Source organism: Azolla caroliniana, unplaced genomic scaffold (genome assembly GCF_043228905.1).
Source record: "Azolla caroliniana isolate FFs.n. ecotype wild unplaced genomic scaffold, voAzoCaro1.0.p SCAF_15, whole genome shotgun sequence".
Classification (NCBI taxonomy): domain Eukaryota; kingdom Viridiplantae; phylum Streptophyta; class Polypodiopsida; order Salviniales; family Salviniaceae; genus Azolla; species Azolla caroliniana.
Window position 1 is genome coordinate 18,649,349 of NW_028230450.1, and position 21,941 is coordinate 18,671,289.

The following is a 21,941-nucleotide window of genomic DNA, read 5'->3' on the forward strand; positions in this document are numbered from 1 at the left end:
CTCTAAGGCCAAATATCATACAACATAACTTGTCATGAACACACAAAGACAAGATTGTAAAACCTTCAAATTTCTCAATTTGACGTTGTTCGTTCTATATGTATGGCATCAATACAAGGATTTCGGGTTTTTCACAATGGGTTTAAGTTTGATGTTTGGAAAAACATCTCACCAATTAGTGTTCATCAACAAACATAGGCACACCCCACAACCGATTTATTTGTATCCCCAAAAAGGCAATGATACAACAATCGTCAGTTCAAATATTCCACCAAACAGATCGCCAAATTACTTAGTCATGTCATGGTAGAATCAATTACATTTCTCTATTGCATGCTACTAAATCCCTTGACCAAGTTAAAGAGTAAAGAGATCTTAAAATACATCATTGGTAAACAAAAACACCAATTGGGAAGAGAAATAGAGATTGTCGCTTAAACCAAATGCACTACATCCCCTGCCAACATGACTCTATTTGCTGTTTGTAATCTCTGCACATAACAAATGAAGCAATGTCTATTAACTTGGAAATGGAATGGTTTGACTTTTTAACTTAAAAACTCCAATAGAAAATGAGGCATTTAAAAAACAAGTTGAGCACACGCGTATATAAAAAATACCTCAAGTAGCCCATCTAGCTCTTGGGAAGTAAAGGGATTAGGGTTCCCTGCATTCACAACACCTGCTACAGCTCCCACACTGATTTGATCTAGCCTATTTGTCATCATATGTTGGCTGAATGCAGCATTAAAACGCTCCTCCCTGCAGATACACATACAAGCAATGTTAATGTATTTTTAATACTATCCTCAATATCGTGGCTAACTAACAGTGGTCTCATAAAGGGCAATGTACAGATTACATTTCGGTAGTAATGAACCTTTCAGAGCACACCTAGCTAGTCAACTGTTTGGTCTCATCAAAAGCAATCATAAACAAGTTCTAATTTTGGTAATTGTATTCTAAGAAGACAATAGCTACAGCTTTAATACATATGGGTTTTATAAGTGATTCTGACAAAAACTATACTAACTAATAGTGGTGTGTGTGGAATGTGCTTTTACCTTTCTGAAGATATTTCAATAGCACTACTCTCTGGATGCATAGAATCATCAGCTTCAGCGGTATCAACATCAATTGATGAAACTCTCTTCCTTCCAGGGGATCCCACGTCACTTCGTCGACGTTGCCTCCTCCCAGTTTGCCTGCAAAACCACAAACTTTGACTTGCCTATATTGCTATCTCAGCTTACTATCATACTCTAATGCTATGTTTTTGTAGGTAGTTTTAATTGTTTTGAGATGCTTGGTTCTAAAGTAAATTTTAGAAACCTACTAGTCTTTTTGTGTCTTTACCAGGAAATTTGCAGGTATTATCAACAATGTTTAACAGCTTAAAATCTCTGTTATGGTTTCAGATTTGAAATGCACCAGAGTGTGCTTTGAAAGTAATGTCTTATTAACAGACAAAAAAGAGCCTTTACTGCTTTGTTCATACAGAAAATGAGTAGCAGCAAGCTGTACCTTTCTTGGCCAGCTTCTGTTCCCTCAGGATCATCACCATCTTCTCCATTGTCTTCAACAGGACGCTTTCTTTCATTTTCTCTCTCTCTCTCATGCTCCCTTTCATCCATTTCCGTGAGCTCCTTATGATAAACCGCAAAGTTCAGTACTTTCAAGGCTGCATCCACATCAGCTTTCAAAACCTGTGGTATACAAAAATAGTGCACTTAAGGCAAAACCATTGAAAAGTATTGGAGCAAGAATTCCACCAATAGTGCTCTCTTTATACCTGGTTTCTGAGCTTCAATTTTGCATGTGCAGATGACAAACGGATAATAGTCTCCAAGGTTCTGGCAGTAATTGGAAGGGTTCCTCCACCAGCCTGTATAATGAAGTTTCAATCAGAATTTTAACAAACTGTAGGCACCCAATATCATATTTGTAATGCATAGAATGGTTTTAACCTTAAATCCTGACCATCAATTTGTGGGCCTACAATGTCACATGCACACAAACAAATTGTGTAAAATCCTTAACTTTAAACCACAAACACCAATTCCTTGGTCATTCAATGTCAGATGTGAAAATGTATAGTTTTTAATCCAATGTTACTACAATGTGAAATGTAAATAATAATAATAATCCTAAATCTTAATCACCAACCACAAACCGTGATTAATCCTAAAAAGCTAACACCTATCATCCACTATGTGTGCACCAAATGTCACACATAAACTAAAATGTTTTTAAGCAATGTAACCTTGTTCTCTGCACTTGAATTCCGCATTTCAGCATAGGCAGAAGCAATCTGCTCTGACGCCTGGAGGCAAGACATTCCAAAATAATTTAATGACAGTTTCAAATTCATATACACATTACATTATAAAGCGAGAAGCTTTCAACTAACCTCATCTGTAAGCACTGGCTGATGCCTACTCTTGGCATAGTGTATGTACTTCTTCAAGAATTTGATGGTTAATGTCTCACGCTTTCCATGTCTTCCTCTCCTTTCCCCATGCAATAAACGGTTATATTTTACAAATATGGCTGTTGCTATCTCTGCTTCTTCATCTTCTACATTCCTGGACCCATCCATGACCAGTAACCCTAACAGAAAAGTAACAGAGATTTCATGTATAGAATAAATCCTAAAAGTCAACCATATTTCAGCTTATTGCTCATAGGTAAGATACCTCCACTTTCAGATGCAGATCGATATCGATGCATTCTTAACACATGTTCAGATATTTGCCTATCAATTTCAGCATCCATTTGATCAAGCACAATGAAAAGCAGATCAAATCGTGACAACAAAGAGTCAGGAAGGCCAATGTTCTTTGTTGGAGTAAGAGATCGGTCATACTGCAGGAGTAACAAATAAACAAACGAGATTAATTACACAATGGAAAATTTGCTGTAAATAAATCCAGGTTTGACATTGAGGATAATTTCTTACAGTGCCATATATGGGATTTGCAGCTGCAACAACACTGCAACGTGCATTCAAAGATGTATGTATACCGGCTTTTGCAATAGTAACTGTCTGTTGTTCCATGACTTCATGGATAGAAACTCTGTCGAGGTCATTCATCTTATCAAATTCATCAATACATATTATGCCTCTATCTGCTAAAACCATAGCTCCGGCTTCAAGACGTCTCTCTCCTACATTTATTAATTGTTTGAAATATTAGATTACAAAAGATGTTGGCATTAAACTATATTATCTATTGTTCTCTGTGGATGTGATTGGCATTGGGGTTGTAGTCACTTATGTGAATTATCTTGCTATAAATACCGTGGACATGGTGTTATGCCAATCCTAACATCAATTATTTTCTAATATATACTTATTATTATTATCCTCTGCTCAAAAAAATATTACAGAAGGTAGAAACAGATATGTAAAAGTAAAGACTCTATTTCTACTATCCACATGCAAGTATGTAGCCCATAATTGAATATTTGTTAAATGGTTGTCTATTTAGAGCCAACATACTGTTTTAATGATTGCAATTTACCAAATCATGCACTTGGGCTTATGTAAAAGGGGTGGCAAGATTTGCCCCAACACTTCATATATTTATTTCTCTGTTGGTCCTTGGATTTAGTGTTTATTAATCATTTCTCAATTAACTAAAGGAGATTGTAGACATTTTCATAGTTTACAATCTAGATCAATCTTAATATCAATCACAATTCTCGTGTCACAAAAATTCAAAAGATTATCAATCTCAAAGGAAATCAGTAGAGGCACCTGTTTCTTGATCTGTGGTAACTGCTGCAGTTAACCCAACGCCAGATGATCCTCGCCCAGTCGTGGAGATGGCAAGAGGAGCAATATTCATGATAGCCCTCAAGAGCTGTGACTTTGCTACAGATGGATCTCCCACCATCATCATGTTGATGTCTCTGAAAAAGGAAACTTGGGTTAACTTCCACCCTTTTGAAAACATGCAATTGTGTTAAGCACAGTACTTACCCCCTAATATGAGTTCCATTCTTCAGATTTTTTTCCACACCACCCAACAGCTGCAAAACAACTGCCTTTTTTATCCAAGAATGCCCACAGATTGATGGCGCCAGCGACTCTCCAAGCAAATCAAATGCATCTGTCCTATTGCCAATCTTCTTGATGTTCTTAATGTCTTCATTGGTAAAGACAGGAGTATTGATCTCTTTATTCAATTGAGCAATGTTGTTCGCCACAATCACAGTCCTGAAAGCAGTCATTTTATTGCATAACAAAGCCAAAACGGATTTCTTCATAGATTAAAAGAAACACACATCCCAATTGAATACACTAAAATCGAATGCTTCCAAATCCTTTCAATTCAAGGTGAAAATCTCCTCACAAAATTGTCACAAATAACTGGCCATTAGATAACTATATATGAATTCAGACTAGAAACCTCAAAAGGAGAAGGCAGATATAATCCTCTTTCATTTCATTTGAGACATAGCAGGAACGTATAAGTACCTATACACATATATTGCACATATATCCCTTCGTTAAATAAATAACAAAGTATTGAGGATATCGCGGTCAGTACCTGAAGACACCATTAACACTTCCTTGAGCCTTCCCTGGAAGAGCTTTATAGACACCAACTACTGCCACGCGATCCCCTGGTTTACATGTGTCTACCAAATCATCTTCCACAATCACATCAATTGATCTGGGCAGCTGACCTGGTGCAGCATTTTCTGGCATCTCCTGCACTGAAATTGTTTGATGATCTCTATACTTGCACAATCCAAATTCAGTGACAAGTAAATTCCCCTGATCATCCTGATAGAGAAAAAAGTAGGACCAAAGTGAGTTACAGTTTGATTATAGGATTAATAAGGAGTTACAGGTAGACAATAAGATTGAATCATTCTAAGATCAGAATGATAAATGGAATTTCTTGAAAAAAAAAGCTTACTCGAGTGGGATAGACAGACCCCGTCGGAAGGCCCGTGGTGGAGGTAATATCACGATATTCCCTATAAGTGAATTCACCAGTGGTAGGGCAAAAATGCACACTTTTAACAACTTTTGGCCTCACAATAGAACCTGAAATTCAAATACAAGAACCATGCTCATATCTTTTCTGGATAGATGAAGACCCTGATAAAATCTACCTTATATGAGCATATAATGGTCACTGAAATTTACTCTTACATTTAGTGATGATACCCTCTATACACACCAATGTGCCAATGAATGGTGAGAGTAGTTCTCTAGGTGATACTTTGTGGAATCCAAACTGACCCTCAAATCCAACTTGCACTTCCTCTCCTTCTTGAAGGTATTTGGGATCAACACTTCTGGTGACTTCATCCAATGCTTCAGAAAAAGGAAGTATATACTCACTTGGGTGTCGCATTAACCTGCAATATAGAAGACTTTGATATAGCTCTAGGCCTAGTTGATGATGGATACACTCTCAAGAAACAGTAGCTACTCCGCATGCATATAGTTATTCCGTACCTATAAACATATGTATACATATGCATACATATATATACACTTTTATGTCTATATATTTATGCAGAATCAATCTTTTCTTCGTACATATAAAAAATTTCTAAAACTTCTTTGAATTATACAAACCTGCGAGTAAGGTCATGGCTGAAATTTCGAAGGTCAGTCAGGTCAACAAGGAGACGATGCCGCCCCTGCGCTATCATACTCCTAATTTTATCCATATACAATCCTTGACCAATCTGCATTTTTCATTTGACCAGATTTGGTCAGAACCCCATAATTAATCAAAATTAGAGAACCATTGAACAAGGTAATAACTGATTAGATGTGAGAATAAAAACACGGAATAAAAAACCATTTACTTGATAATAGAAATAAAACAGTAAGTAAATTCATTCACAGGATAAATAACATCAACAAATTACATGAATTCAACCAGTAAGCTATTATATAGTAATCAGGGATCAATGAAAGAACAGAATTACCCAAATCAGAACCTTACCTGCAGATTTATAATTGTGTTTACAGAAGAACAAAACAAGAAGAAAAAAGAAACTAGGACTAACAAGACATCATAGAACATAAGGTCAAAGAAGGAAAACGGTTGTACAAAACAGAGAAGAAGAACGAGAGAGAGAGAGAGAGAGAGAGAGAGATGTTTACATCTTGGTCAAGGAAATCCATGAAGGTACGTTTATGAGCGAGATGAGCTTCCTGGCCGATGTCCATAGCTAGATGTATCTGTGTCTACTCAACAGAATGGTAGCAAAGAGAGTGAATTGAGCCTGGTTTGGCTAACACTGTTCTTCTTCAGAATCAGACCTTCCTCTCCCGTCTCCTTCCCTCTTCTCCAGCCTCCTCTCGACAGAGAATCAGAGAGACACACACAGACAGAGAGACACAGAGAGGAAGTGAAGGCTTGGTGGCGGGAAACGCATTTTGGCGGGAAACCCGACGCAGGTTTCACACGACGTGGCCAATCTTATGTCCGGACACACGCGTTTCCTGTCCGGCTTCACCTTTTATAGCCAAAGGTTTAAGGAGGTATGACGGAAAAGGATATGATAGAAGAAGGAGAAGGAGAAGAAGGAGAAGGAGAAAAAGAATGTGTGTACATTCCGGCATCCTCGGAGGGTTGTTGTAAAGCCGGTGGTTAATCTGAATCACTTACGAAAAAACCACTAGCGCTATACGAAGAGATGCATTATTATTTGGCAACCACTATACATATTCGGCTCAAAATAACCCTGGCACAACAAGGCCCATTCTCTCGTTCGGAGATCAGTTCGGCATTATGCTTTTGTGGACCCTAAAAGAATAGTATTTGGTTCTCCTTTCCTGCTTCCATCTATTTATGTTCCGCCCTTGTTGTTCGTCGATGACCTTGAATTGAGTCTTGGCTGAATCCTTCATGTTGTGACATACTGGCAAGGACAAGGTAGGTAGAAACTAAGCAAGGTTGGGAGGGAATTGAGGTGCTACTCAGAGGCAATATTAGGCAAGGTAGGAGAAAGTGAACAAGGAAATATGTTTGATAACTCGTGTTGCATCGTCTATTGGAAATCATTCCCAAAGATCAAGCATTCAAGCCTTACCAAGAATTGAAGTAGATTAAGTACGTCGTTTTCTAAATAATATAAAGGTGATGAAACTTGACCTTACAAGCCACTTTTGGGCTCGAATCGGATGGTTGACCACATGTTCACAACACCAACTCTAAATGTTGATGAGAATCTTTGTGAAGTTTACTTTGAGACGTAACCATGTGACTTTATCTCATAAACATTACTTAACGATAAGTAAGTCATGGGTCCAAACGATAATTATCCTTGCATATTGGATGCTCCTCAAACACTACATAAATTTTGCACCTTGTCATAATTTTGCCTTGACACGAGATAAACTTGAGGTAGGAGGAAACGTCTTATAAAATATGCATTTTGCCCCATTTCTTAGGTGTCCAAGAAACATGTAGATTTGTGAATATGGTAAGGAACCATGGGTTGTTCATGTTGACAACTTTGTTTCGCAGATTCCTCAAATGTTACTACATAATTTTGCCTTGACACTAGATAAACTTGAGGTAGGAGGAAACTTCTTATAAAATATGCATTTTGCCCCATTTGTTAGGTATCCAAGGAACATGTAGATTTGTGAATATGGTAAGGAACCATGGGTCATTCATTGTTGACATTCCTCAAACCAATCATTTCAAAAAACCATGGACCCACAAGAATGAACTAATACTTGATGGAATAATGAAGCCAATGGTACACAACTATACCAATGGTTGGAGCAAGAGAGATTGTGCCTAGATATTGGAAGATGGGCCATAGGTGAATGGAGAGAATAAAGGAAGGGGGAGAATAAATTGAAACGGTGAACCTCAAATGAACCCGACAATACACAAATGTACCAAGGGCACATGCGGCGAGAATTGGATGGAGAGAGCAAAAGGAAAGGGACAAGAATAAATTGAAATATTGTATTGGAAAAGCCAAATCACCTATGAGATTGACCAATGTTCCAAAATGGGTAGCTAATCGCCCAATACGTCGTCATCTAAAACAATCATAAACAACTAGCTACAAAACCATCCCAATAACTTTGACATGGGTCTCTACCGTATGGCATCATGGTGCCAGGTGTGCACATCATAATTTGCTTACCAAAAATATGCACAAAATAATACAAGTTATCCTTCAATGTAGATATTTCCTATCATGTGAAGATCCTTGTGCCTTCAAAAGGGTATAACTGAGTTGACTCTTAACTATTGGTGATGGGTGATGCTCCACATGGGTGATGCTAAAATAACCTATGACCTCCATTATTGAAAAGCCTCAAATGAACATTGAGATCTCATTATAAGTTGTGCATCATTTTATGTGATGCGCGTTCATCTCTAAGTTAATGTAATGTTGATTCAGGAGCCAATACCATAATAAGTTGAGCATCGACATATTGTATGGACACAATAAGTTGAGTACGTTATGTCGTGATGATCTGAGAGCCATGTTATAGAATCGGTATAAAATCGCTTATATGGCCAGTGTATCAAGCAAACTTAACTTTGTACATGGTTCCTGTAATCATCTCATCGAATATACGATTCAAAATGAGTCAGAGAGAGTGGGAATAACAACACTCTAATGGCGTAGCGAACTCACTTGAATAAACCCTGCAGTGTTTGCAACCAATAATTCTATTGCCTCATCGAGGTCAATAATACCCCACATGAGCTTCATGCTACGCCCAAGATATGGATGCAATACGTTCATCAATTTGAACCTGACAAGAACTATGCCAACAATTTGCTCAACTCGTGCTCAAAGCAAGGAGATATATATAAATTGGCCAACAAATCACTAGAAAATGTGTGCCGTGGCCTCACCCTAGAAGATAATGAATGCGATTGCACCTCATCGAAAGGTACCTGAGAGTTGTGTGAAGAGATCCAGCCAACAAACCAACAACCCTATTAAATATGCTTGTCCATGCATAGCTTCTCGAAACATGGTTGTTTACCATGCTTATCATAGTTGTTTCCATCAACAATTCCATCTATCCTTTATCTCCCTCCGCACCTTACCCAACCTTTTAGTTGGCATTCACCATGGCCACACTTCTCCAATTCCTCATTATGCATTCCTATCCTTCCAACCTTAGTTGTTTGCATCTTGGAGCTCTTCTAGATCAGCTTGAAACTCCAAAATATGGCAGATTGCAAGACAATGAACCCAAACTCAAGTCAACATAACTTAAATAAAGTGGAGTTGGATGATTTGGGTGTTTTATCTTGTCATGGACTTGTTTACCTCATGTCAATCAGCTCCACGTGCCAAAGGAAATAATGTTGTTAACTGGGAACCAGCATTGGTGTGTTAAAATTTTGGCATTCATAATAATTGTGGCAAATACATCTTCCATCCTCAAAAATGTGAACACGGTTCATATCACTCACTTGAATCTTGCGATTCTCTATCATTGAAATAAGAGAAATGGCGGAATGGCAATCTCCACAAATCTGCATATTCTTCGTAACACGTATAGGCACACTTCTGGGAGTATTAATCAAGGCACACGCAATAGACAGCTGCTCACTATAGCCACACAACACATACTTTTTCACCTTTTTATCATCAACAATGTCTTTTGATGATGCCCAATGAAGACCCGGGGAATACCCATGTTGTGATAGTCTCTGATGAATATCCTCTAGCTTTCCATATATATGAGTACTTTGTGGATGCTTCTGATCAGGCGAATCAAATGAATGCACGTTCCTATCAGGATCAGTCCACCAACAACATCCTTGCATCTTCCATGCTTTATTCTTCATCCTTAATGCTTCGATTCCATCTGCCTCCGTTTGCATACCTACAGCAGCATATATCTTTTCCATACAAACATAAGCAACTGAACATTTTTCATCTATTTGTATCGATTGCTCGAATGCCCATCTCCCAAGCTTCACATTCCTCCATTTTCTACAAGCACCCAATATGTTCAGGAATAGTGGAAGATGTCCAGAATATGACACCTCATCAAGCAGGGATTTTGCCTTGTCAAAATGTCCAGCACGGCCAAATAGACCAATCATACAAGTGTAATGTTCTAGTGTTGGGGTGAGACAATAAACAACACGCATTTCATTGAACAACTTTTCGCCTTCCATCACGAGTCCTGCATGACTACATGCATTAAGCAAGAGAATAAAAGTAATCAAATTCGGTCGAATATCTTCTCTCCTCATTTTTATATACAAATCCATAACTACATTAGCTTGACCTAAGTGAGCATATCCAGCAATGAGAGCATTCCAAGATACAACGTCACGTATTGGAAGTTGCTCAAATACTTCTTGTGCTCTCTCAAGTGCACTACATTTGGAATACATGCCTACTAACGTGTTTCCGAGCACAATGTCTTTCTTTAGTAACCCTCTCTTTGACACCTTAGCATATATATCTTCCCCTATCTCTAGAGCCCCAACCACACCACATGCTTTCAAGATGCAAACGTAAGTTAAAAGATCAGGCTGAATTCCTCCATCTTGCATTTGTTTGAAGCATTTCAATGCTTCTTCATTGAGTCCATGTTGGGCATACCCAGCAATCAAAGCACCCCAAGACACGACATCTTGTATTGGAAGCTTATCAAATACTTCTCTTGCTTCCTCTAGAGCACCACATTTGGAATACATGTCTACAAGTGCAGTGCCGAGACAAATATCTTTGTGCAATAACCCTTGCTTTCTAACTTCGGCATCTATATCTTTTCCAGTCTCTAGAGCCCCCGCAATACCACAAGCTTTGAGAACACATATATATGTGACTACATTTGGACAAACTCCCACATCTTGCATTTGTTTGAAGCATTTCAATGCTTCATCACCAAGGCGATGTTGGACATATCCACCTATCAAAGCACTGAAGGAAACAACATTCGGCATCGGTAGTTCGTCAAAGACTTCTTGTGCTTTTGCTAGTGCACCACATTTTGAATACATGTCCACCAATACATTTCCAAGAACTACATCTTTCTTCAATAAACCTTGTCGCCTGACCTCAGCATCAATGTCTTCCCCAATCTCTAGAGATCGCATAATACCACAAGCTTTCAAAATTGATGCATAAGTTACCGCATCAGGATACACTCTCTCATCTTGCATGTCTCTAAACCATTCTAATGCTTCCTTAGCAAGGCCATGTTGGACATATCCAGAAATCAATGCATTCCAAGATACAACATTGCGCACCGGAATTTGATTAAATACTTCTTGTGCTTTCTCTATGGCACCACATTTGGCATATGCTGTAATCAGAGTAGTAGCAATATAAACATCCTTCGTAATCAAGTCTTCCTTGACAAGATCACCATGTATCAACTTTACTTTCAACATATTTCTTTCTTTGCAGCATGATTTTAACATATTCAAAATGTGCAATCGGTCATGAAACTGATGCTTGTCCAGAAGCTTAACATCATCAACCACGTTACTTGTGAAATTTGCTTTCATCACCGTATTCAACCAGATTTTACCGTGGAACTCCACAAAGCTGAAGCCCTTTTAACTTAATTATTGATAAAAGTGTGGTTAGGAGCATAAGGCCTATCCACCATGGTTTTCCCTGTGTGTGTGTGTGTGGTGGATAAAAACCAAACAAAATCAAAACAAAAGAAATGGGCAACAATCCAGAGAGGCCCTGCCCTGTTATCTTGTCTCATCCAGAAATTTGAAGGAATCACGGAGAACTAGCTAAAAACACACAAGCTTGAAAACATATCCTTCTTGAGCTCATACATACATACATACATACATACATATGCATACATACATACATACATGCATGCATCCATGCATATATGTATGTGTGTGAGTAACAAGTGTATACACTCTTATGTACGTATAAGCCACTAGTAAAATATAGGTAGGAGGAAACACCAAAATATCCCCCAAACTTTTGGATATTTACATGAATACCCCCGAGTCTTTTGCCCTATCATGTATGTTTTATAAACAAACTGAGAAGACGTTAACGCAAATCGCAATGACTTCTTGGAATCAGATGGCATGTTGTGGATAGTTTGCCCTATCGTATTTTAGGAACAATCAGAAAACCAGCAAGTAAAAGAGGTTAGTGCAAGTCACAACAAACATTGTGAAATCGGCTCAAGTTTGCTAGGGTCGTGAGACGAGAACTTCGAAAATTCAATTTGTTTAGGAGACACAAACAAAAGCCTTGTCGAAACATAACCAAAACGTGCACATGTCACTTTTTAGCAGGCCAATTGTGCTTACTAAAAATGTAAACATGATAGCCAATATATAGTCAAACCCCTTATCATTGCTCAACATTATAATTTATGCACGACTTAGACTCTCCATACACATGCTAGTCCATGTACATATTGTATCATGACCATATGCCCAAACTATTCACATCTTCACCTATACTACTAGATGATAATCATATCAAAGACTTGTCTTAATAATGTATCTTACACCCTAAGGGTGACCATGTGTTGGTGTTTGCACACATGCGTGAATGCCAATTAGGGGGGTGGACAAGAAATGAGAGTAGAACAAACTAGAAATATTAAAGAACTAAATTAGACAAGATAAACAAATGGAATGTGGAATCATCTTCGACCATTACTTGTCTCATGTAGTGACAACAATATTTATGCTCATTTTAAATTGGAACTACAATAGCACTAGATCAATCAAGTGTCTCAACCCTCCCGATGTTTAACAACAAAACATAAACTATAATATGTATTATCTTGTTAAATTGTATTGTCTCAATGACTTTGTTGGAAACATTGAATATTGCACAAAAAATGTATGTTCATTATCTATTTATAAGACTTTGTTGAGAATCAAGCTCAACTTGGTCTAGTGTGTGAACTCACCTTGAGAGTGAAGAGACACTCCAACGGTCAAGAGTCACCATTATGTCACCACTTTGTATTCTAACATTAAGTATGAGTCATAGAATCATATTCTATGACACATAACTTATGAGCTTTCACATTCCCCATGCTCCATGAGGCTTGTAGTTAATGAAGAGAGAGGGTGACTACATAAAGCACCCTCCTCCCACCTTGTATAATGTTGCGTCTTTCTCCTTAAATGTCAATATATCTTTTACATTGCGTATTCCTTGACTCTTTCTCTCTCTCTCTCTCTCTCTCTCTCTCTCATACACACACAGTTCACACCTATTCCACTTCACAAGAATCCATCTCTTGATTCTTTACATGGCATCAGAGTGATTTGGTAGCTCGATCTAGCCCATTCACCTCATCGTGATCATGTGTTGTGCTCCACGTCGACGACCAAGAACTGGCTCATCGCTATCGTAGTTTCGCTACATAGCTCGCATTCAAAGAGAGAAGAACAAGAACAAGAACAAGAATCGACATAATGAATACTCAAATGGGGAGCGCTCTCCCTACCGAGAAGTTGGATCGAAACAACTTCGCATCTTGGGAGTACAAGATGCACCAATACCTTGTCGGACAAGGCTATTGGAGTTACATCAAAGGAGCGCATGAAGACCGACCCGCCGAAGCGGCTCCTGGATACGTGACATGGGAGCAAGCCGCAAGCCGCGTGATGTATTGTTTGGCGACATGTGTTCACAACCACATGCTCGGTTACATTCGAGAAGCCAAGACGCCGAAGGAAGCGTGGGAAACTCTACGAAAGATTTTCGCCGCCAACACGACCGCGAGGAAGCTTCAACTCCGCCAAGAGTTGAACAACATTCAACAAAGGGATATGTCCATCACGACATACACCTTGAAGAGCAAGGAGCTTTGCGACTCGCTCGGCTCAATAAGCGTAAGTATAGATGATGATGAGATGGTGCAAATATGCCTCGGCGGCCTCGCACCACGGTTCGGCGCGATGCGAACCGCCGTTCTAGCACGGGAGAAATCTCCCTCCTTCTTCGAGCTCCAATCAATGCTATTGGTTGAAGAAAACCACGTGCGTACAAGGAGCAATGAGTCGGAAGGCCACATGCTCTACACGCACTCTAATGGAGGAAGAGGACGCGGACGAGCGAGAGGCGGATTCGGCCAAGGACAAGGCGGACGAGGACCGACCTACGACAACAACTCCCAATTTCGGCCGCAAAACGGAGGCCAACAATGAACCTTCACAAGAAGGGGGAGCTTCCACTCCGGCCCGAGCCATCAAAACGCAACCGAATGCGGATATTGCGGAAAGCTCGGCCACCACGAAGAAGAGTGCCGAAAGAAGATGCGTGAATCGGCTTCCACAAGCCGACAACTCACGAATTACGCGCACAATTCCGACTACGAAGAGTATAGCGGAATGTATGGGCACAACTCTGACTACGAGGATCGTGGCGGAATGTACGCATACAACTCCGACCGTGGCGGAATGTTCATGATGAAACATAGAGCAAAGTCTATGTCGGCCTCTACCTCAACTAGTGCCCTCAATCCGGAGGACGTATGGTTTGTTGACTCTGGAGCCTCAAACCATATGACATCCCACAAAGAATGGTTTCTCGAACTTCGAGAGCCGGAGCGACCCGGTTATGTTGAAACCAGAGATGACACTACGCACCCGATTCGGCACATCGGCAACGTTCCGTTCGGCGAAAGAGGTAAGCAAACATACATTAAAAATGTCTTGCATGTACCCACCATCACAAAGAATTTGGTCTCGGTCGGCCAAATGGTTGAGCAAGGGATGCAAGTACGATTCGACCAAGAAGGGTGCTTCATCGAAAAAGAAGGCCGAATCATCGCACGTGGAAGAAGAGAGGGCCGGATGTTCATTCTCGATTCTCACGAGATGAAATCCGCCATGTTCGCGAAAAGCACGAAAGCCGACTCCAACATAGAGCTATGGCATAAGCGAATCGGCCACATCAATCTCAACAAACTCAAAGCAATGAAATCGAAAGGAGTCGTCATCGGACTCCCGACATTCAAAGAGAAAGAGATTGAAGGTGTATGCGAAGCGTGCCAATTCGGCAAGCAACACCGACACCCATTTCCGAAGGAGTGGAATGTGAGCAAAGGCGTACTCGACGTAATTCATTCCGATGTATAGGGTCCGGCTCAAACGGCGACATTCGGCGGATGCTGCTATTACGTGCTCTTCATCGACGACTTTTCTAGGCACACTTGGATCTACCCGATGCAGCACAAGAGCAAAGTGTTTGGACACTTCCAAAAGTTCAAGAATGAAGTCGAGAAAGCCATGGGCCGACATGTACGATGCCTTCGATTGGATGGCGGCAAGGAGTACTTCTCGAACGATTTCACGGCGTATCTCCGAAAGGAAGGAATTTGGCGAGAATTCACTTGCCGACACACTCCGCAACAAAACGGAGTATCCGAGTGCAAAAATCGGCACATCCTTGAAGTAGCACGGGCCATGATGAACGAGAAGCATATGCCCAAGTCATATTGGGCCGAAGCGGCAAATACGGTCGTCTACCTAATGAACCAGTGCACAACATCCGGCGTGCACGAGGTCACTCCGCACGAAAGATTCTTCGGAAAGAAGCCGAATCTATCACATGTTCGGATATTCGGCTCCATTGCATACGTCCACATCCCCGACGAGAAGCGCCAAAAGCTCGACCCGAAGTCGGAGAAATGTATCCTCGTAGGATACTCACTGGAGCAAAAGGGGTACAAGTGCTACAACCCCTCAACTCGAAAATCTCGAGTAAGTCGAGACATCGTCTTTGACGAGTCCGCATCCTGGTACGCACCAGAGACAACTCCGACTCCGACTCCACTCGACCTAGAATCCGTTGAACAAGAGATAGAGGATGGAGATCATTCTACGGGCATGTTCGAAGAAAGTCTGATCACGACCTTGACTGAGCAGACCACAAGAGCCTTTGAGCGATCAAAGCACATCACGGCCTAGCCCGAAGATGGACAAAGGCAAGGCGAAAATGACGGAATACGAAGACGATCGCTTCACCGACGATGAGTCAACTCACTCACTCGACAATGAGTTCGACGGTTTCGAGGTACCAATCGGAGCAAAGAAAGCCCTCGTCTCTGCAAATGAAAAGCTTCGCCGATCCACTCGTGAAAAGAACCCCATAAGTCGATTCGGCTACAACGATTACATGGTGTACCATTACGCCTTTATGATGAAGGTAGCGACAGTACAGGAGCCGGAAACCTTTTCCGAAGCCGCAAAGGACCCGCGATAGATCGAAGCAATGAACAATGAGATGCAAGCACTACGAAAGAACGAGATATGGGATCTCGTTCCCACCTCACCGCACAAAAAGGCGATCAGATGCAAATGGATCTACAAAGTGAAGTACAACGCAGACGGTTCTGTCAACCGCTACAAAGCTCGACTCGTAGCGAAAGGATACGCTCAGACACATGGCATCGACTACGAAAAAACCTTTGCCCCGGTGGCAAAGATGACGACGGTGCAGACCGTAATTGCGATTGCTACGACGAAAGGGTGGCACCTCCATCAAATGGACGTCAAGAACGCCTTTCTACAAGGTGAATTAGAAGAGGAGGTGTACATAATCCAACCACCCGGCTTCAACTCGACCACCTATCCGAAAGCCATATGCCGACTCAAGAAGCCACTCTACGGCCTCAAGCAAGCACCGCGTGCTTGGCATTCGAAGATAACGCAATATCTTCATCAAATCGGCTTCCGTATGTCAAAATCGGACAACTCCCTCTACATACGAAGCGATTCCTCAAGTCCGATCGTCATCATCTTATATGTGGATGACCTAGTCATTGGAGGTGAGCATCTCGTCGAAATCAATAAAGTCAAATCCCTCCTTTCCGACAAGTTCGAGATGACGGACATGAAGGAGCTCCACTACTTCCTCGGCATCGAGGTAATTCGGACTCCGGCCGGAATCATGATCTCTCAACGGCACTACATCCTCAACTTGTTATACAAGTTCGGGATGGCTCAGTGCAAATCCGTGGCAACCCCGCTCGATCATAATCTCAAACTAGATGCGAACTCCGGCACCAAAGCGTGTGAGCCGACTCAGTATCGGCAACTCATCGGGAGTCTCATCTACCTCACGATCACACGACCTGATCTCAGTTATCCGGTCGGTCTCCTTAGCCAATTCATGCAAACACCGCGTGATACTCACTTGGATTGCGCTAGTCGAGTTCTACGATACGTGAGCGGCACAATGGATTGCGGCATCCTCTACAAGACCGCAATGCCAATACGACTCAAGGGGTACACAGACGCTAATTGGGCCGGCTACAAAGCCGATAGAAGATCAACCTCCGGATTTGTTTTCTCCCTCGGCAGCGGAGCAATATCTTGGAGTAGCAAGAAGCAGCCTACCGTCTCTCTTTCGAGTACAGAGGCGGAATACAGGGGCGTAGCCGTAGCTGCGTGTGAAGCCGTATGGCTCAAGAGGATTTTGAAGGATCTGGGCGTACCCATCAAGGATCCTACTTCCCTTTACTGCGACAACATGAGCAGTATCCATGAAATTTATGTGGTTGTGGAGTTATAATCATTCATGCCTATAAAGACCCAACCATTTTCTACAACTCAAGCTTCAAGAGACCATGACGATGACAACCACAATGATATTGCCACAAGAATTTCTCTGAATATAGTATAAATTACATGAGCATTTTGGGTTCCCAGCACTGGATTTTTAGAGCTTTAGAGAAATACCTACTTGCGTACAGAAAACAAGGGTATTGTAGAACAATGCAATTCTTGGCATTGTACTATTCACAAGTATTCAACATGAATCCATAACCAAATGCATTCTTCTTTCCCTCTCTTCTTTTGTTTGGAAAGAAAAGAATTATGCCCTTTTTTATAGAAAAAAGAGCATATGTGATTGTCCAGCATAGTATAACTTATACGTGTGGTGGTCTCGAACAATTTCAAGAGCCATAGGCATAAAGACAAAACAAACCAGGATTATTGTCGAAAGATGTAATGCTTGACATTGCACTCATGGCTTCATATAGCATGTGTCATTATGGCATTCCCAATTAATGACACGTTTTAGCATCGATGACTGTGACATGACATTTATGACATGTGCTTAGTTATTTTCTGGTGGATTAGTTACTGCACACTCCTAAGTCTGAAGGCTGTCCTTTTTCCTTTATTAACTTAGAGAATGCTTTGCATCCATCCAAGAAGAAAGCAAATACAAATTTCTCCACTGTATGCACTTATTTCCAAGTAACATACTTGAGCCTCATAGCTTCAACATTTTTGGCATCCTTTTGCATGCCAAAAGATACAAAAATGTTACCCATAAGAATATAAGCCGCACTGCAACCATTATCTACTTCAATGGCCCGGCTGAAAGCCAATCTTCCAATTCTTAGGTTTCCCCATTTTCTACAAGAACCCAATAGTGAGAGCCACATTGCAAGCTCATCATCACAAGAAGGCATCACATCAATCACTGACATTGCCTTATCAAAGTATCCCGCACATCCAAAAATCGACACCATGCAAGTATGATGCTCTAAGTTTGGAGAAATGTCATACTTCCTAGTCATAATTCCAAAAAGAAATTCAGACAACTCCAACAGCCCAGAGTGGCTACACGACCGAAGAGCAGAGAGAAATGTAACCTCATTTGGAGAGAGACCTTCCTTTTGCATCTCTACCAAGCAATTTATAGCTTCATATCCTTGCCCTTGTTGGGCATATCCAGCAATAAGTGTATTCCACGATATCACATTTCGAATAGGAAGCAATTCAAGAACTTGTTTTGATTTTGTAAGCACACCACACTTGGCATACATATCCACCAATACATTTCCGAGCATGATATCCTTGTCAAGCAAGCCCCGACATACAATCTCATTGTGGATGTCTTTACCTTTGTCTATAGCTCCTATACTTCCACAAGCTTTCAAGATGCAAATGAAGGTAACTTCATTTGGAGAGATGCCTTTTCCTAGCATCCATTCAAAACAATTCAATGTTTTATGACCTTGTCCTCGTTGAGCATACCCAGCCATTAATGTAGACCAAGATATTACATCTGAAATCGAAAGACACTCAAGCACTTCAGCAGCTTTCATGTGGTGGTCACATTTAGTATACATATCTATCAAGGCATTTCCTAGTATAACATTCTTTGGATCCATCAAGCCCCTCCTCACAACCTCGTCATGAATTTGGTTGCCCTTGTCAATTGCTCCTATGCTGCCACAAGCCTTCAAAATGCAAACAAAGGTGATGGTATTTGGAGAGATACCCTCACTTTGCATGTTCTCGAAACAGCTCAGTGCTTCATTGCCTAACCCTCCTTGAGCATATCCTGTGATTAGTGCATTCCAAGTGATGATATCTCGTGTAGACAGTTCATCAAACACCTCTTGTGCTTTTGTTAGCAACCCACATTTTGCATACATGTCAACTAAAGCATTACTGAGCACAATATTGTTCTCCAACATCCCATCATTAACAATCTGGCCATGAATTTGTTTGCCCTTATCTATATCTCTCATGGCACCACAAGCTTTTAGGATGGAGAGGAAGGTAATAGCATCTGGATAGAAACCCTGCATTTGCATCTTCACAAAGCAATTCAACGCTTCATGGCATTGCCCATGCTGAGTGTACCCTGCAATTAATGAATTCCACGAGACTGTATCTTGAATAACTAGCTCATTGAATGCCTCCTCTGCTCTTATAAACATGCCGGATTTCGCATACAAATCAATCAACACATTGCCAAGCACGATATCTTTCCCCAAGTAACCCCTATTTAAAATCATATCATGAATTTGTTTACCCTTGTTAATATAACCTATGCCATTACACGCCTTCAAGATACAAATGAAAGTGACTAAATCTGGAGAGATGTCCTCGGTTTGCATCCATTCAAAACAATTTAATGCATTGGCATATTCTCCCTTTTGTACATACCCTGAGATTAGTACATTCCAAGAGACGGCATCTCGGGACGGAAGCTCTCTGAATACCTTTTGTGCTATTTCTATTTCCCTGCATTTTACATACATATCAACTAAGGTATTGCCAAGCTCAATGTTCTTATCTAGCATACCTATGCTTATAATCAGTGTATGCATTTCTTTGCCCTTATTTATAGCTCCTAGGCTGCCACAAGCTTTCAAAATGCATATAAATGTGACTGCATCCGGAGACACACCTTCAGTTTGCATCCATTCAAAGCATTCTATTGCTTCATAGCATTGTTCTTGTTGAGAATACCCTCCGATAAGTGCATTCCAAGAGACAACATCTCGCACCCTAAGCTCTTGGAGCACTTTTCTGGCTTTTGGAAGTGCCCCACATTTGGCATACATATCTACCAAAGCATTTCCAAGCACAATATCCTTCACCAGCATACCCTTTCTCATGATCTCATCGTGGATTTCTTTCCCTTTGTCAATGTCTTTGACAATCCCACATGCCTTCAAGATACAAATGTATGTCACTGCATCTGGAGATATGCCCTCACATAGCATTTGTTCAAAACATCTCAATGCTTTATGAGATTGCCCATGTTGTACATACCCTGAAAGCAATGCTGACCAAGAGACTACATTCCGAACGGGGAGTCCTTCGAGCACTTGGTATGCTCTCAAAAGCTCCCCGCATTTAGCATACATACCAACCAATGCAGTGCCAACAACAATATCCTTTTCCATGGTTCCACTATTCACAATCTTGACATGAAGATGTATGCCCTTATTTATTGTACCGATATTTATGCCCTTATTTATATCTTTGTCTATAGCACACTTATCTATGATCTTAACTGTGCACTTATCTACTATACCCATATCTATGCTCTTATATAAACCATTACCTATACCCTGATCTATGTACTTATTTATTCTCTTATTTATGCCATCATGTATAGCACTCTTATCTATTTTCTTATCTATCTCGCTCTTGTCTGTGATATCATCTATTCTCTTATCTATCCCCTTATCCATTACATTCTCTGCAAGACCCTTATCGATGCCTTTATCTGTAACACCCTTATCCATGGCCTCATCGACACTTCTATTTACTCTCTTACCAACTCTTTCATCCATAACGCCCCTGGTACTACAAGCATTTAAGATGGAAATGAAAGTGACCACATCAGGTGAAATAGCTTCACTTTGCATCCTTTCAAAACAGCTAAGAGCTTCGTGTCCTTGCCCATTCTTTGCATACCCAGCAATGAGTGCATTCCAAGCAACCACATTTTGAATATGGAGCTCTTGAATCATTTCTTTCGCTTTATCAAGCTCACCACATTGCACATACATATCCACCAATCCAGTGCCAAGTATCACATCTTCTCTTAACAAACCACTACACACTATTTCCTCATGGATTTGCTTGCATTTGTGACGTAAACTTTTGATTTTTCCACATGCCTTTAAGATACAAGTAAAACTAACTGAATCCGGAGTGAACCCATCACGTTGCATGGCTTCAAGGCACTGCAAAGCTTCATGACCCTGACCTTGTTGAGCGTATAACGATAGTAATGCATTCCAAGAAGATGTGGTTCGGGTGGGAAGCTCCTCAAACACTTGTTGTGCTTTCGAGAACTCGCCACATTTAGCATACATGCTAATTAACGTGGTAGCTACATAAGGGCATTTTCCAAGCAACCCTTTCTTCACAATCTTCGCATGCAATTTAATGCCTTTCTGAATGTCTTTCTTCTTGCCACAAGCCTTGAGCAAAGACACAAAGCTAAAGGAACCTTCTATATTGTCCAATATCAACATCCTTCTCCATTTATTTCCAAAACTTTCCCTGCAACAGTAGCAGGATTACTCTGTTTCTTCTTCCTTCTTCTTCTTCTTCTTCTTCTTCTTCTTCTTCTTCTGATGCTGCTGCTGTGCCATTGGCCTCACTTTTCATTATTACCTGAAATGCCCCTCTCTTCACTCTCTTCAAATTTTGTTCTCTCTGAGTGAAAAAATG

The 21,941-nt window shown here is 40.7% G+C and overlaps 2 protein-coding genes across 2 annotated transcripts; both read right to left on the bottom strand.

Moving 5' to 3' along the window:
* Nucleotides 1-179: 179 nt before the first annotated feature.
* On the bottom strand, nucleotides 180-6,305 carry MCM3 (Minichromosome maintenance (MCM2/3/5) family protein). Its single transcript, XM_087331245.1, has 16 exons — nucleotides 6,140-6,305; nucleotides 5,603-5,715; nucleotides 5,171-5,379; nucleotides 4,932-5,062; nucleotides 4,557-4,795; nucleotides 3,986-4,222; nucleotides 3,761-3,915; nucleotides 2,960-3,168; nucleotides 2,697-2,865; nucleotides 2,411-2,610; nucleotides 2,264-2,323; nucleotides 1,793-1,885; nucleotides 1,525-1,706; nucleotides 1,065-1,205; nucleotides 621-762; nucleotides 180-491 (listed from the first exon to the last, which is right to left on the bottom strand). Exons 1-16 carry the CDS (start codon nucleotides 6,203-6,205, stop codon nucleotides 435-437), a joined length of 2,403 nt encoding a protein of 800 aa, XP_087187371.1. The 5' UTR covers nucleotides 6,206-6,305; the 3' UTR covers nucleotides 180-434.
* Nucleotides 6,306-8,802: 2,497 nt separating this feature from the next.
* Nucleotides 8,803-21,904, bottom strand: LOC147854914 (pentatricopeptide repeat-containing protein At3g03580-like). Its single transcript, XM_087330893.1, has 2 exons — nucleotides 18,603-21,904; nucleotides 8,803-11,115 (listed from the first exon to the last, which is right to left on the bottom strand). The coding sequence occupies exons 1-2, from the start codon at nucleotides 21,740-21,742 to the stop codon at nucleotides 9,336-9,338; spliced, it is 4,920 nt and encodes a 1,639-aa protein (XP_087187019.1). The 5' UTR covers nucleotides 21,743-21,904; the 3' UTR covers nucleotides 8,803-9,335.
* Nucleotides 21,905-21,941: the final 37 nt, after the last annotated feature.

Excerpts from the sequence above, each read along its gene's own strand:
- MCM3 (XM_087331245.1), bottom strand. The coding sequence starts at position 6,205 with ATGGACATCGGCCAGGAAGCTCATCTCGCTCATAAACGTACCTTCATG. Across the intron at positions 2,866-2,959 it reads CAAATCCCATATATGGCACT|TATGACCGATCTCTTACTCC; the intron begins GTAAGAAATTAT and ends TTACTCCTGCAG. Across the intron at positions 2,611-2,696 it reads ATCTGCATCTGAAAGTGGAG|GGTTACTGGTCATGGATGGG; the intron begins GTATCTTACCTA and ends CTTTTCTGTTAG.
- LOC147854914 (XM_087330893.1), bottom strand. The coding sequence starts at position 21,742 with ATGTTGATATTGGACAATATAGAAGGTTCCTTTAGCTTTGTGTCTTTG. Across the intron at positions 11,116-18,602 it reads CTCTCTCCAAATGAGGTTAC|TTATGCATCAATTTTGAAAG; the intron begins ATTTCTCTCTGC and ends TGATGCGGTAAC.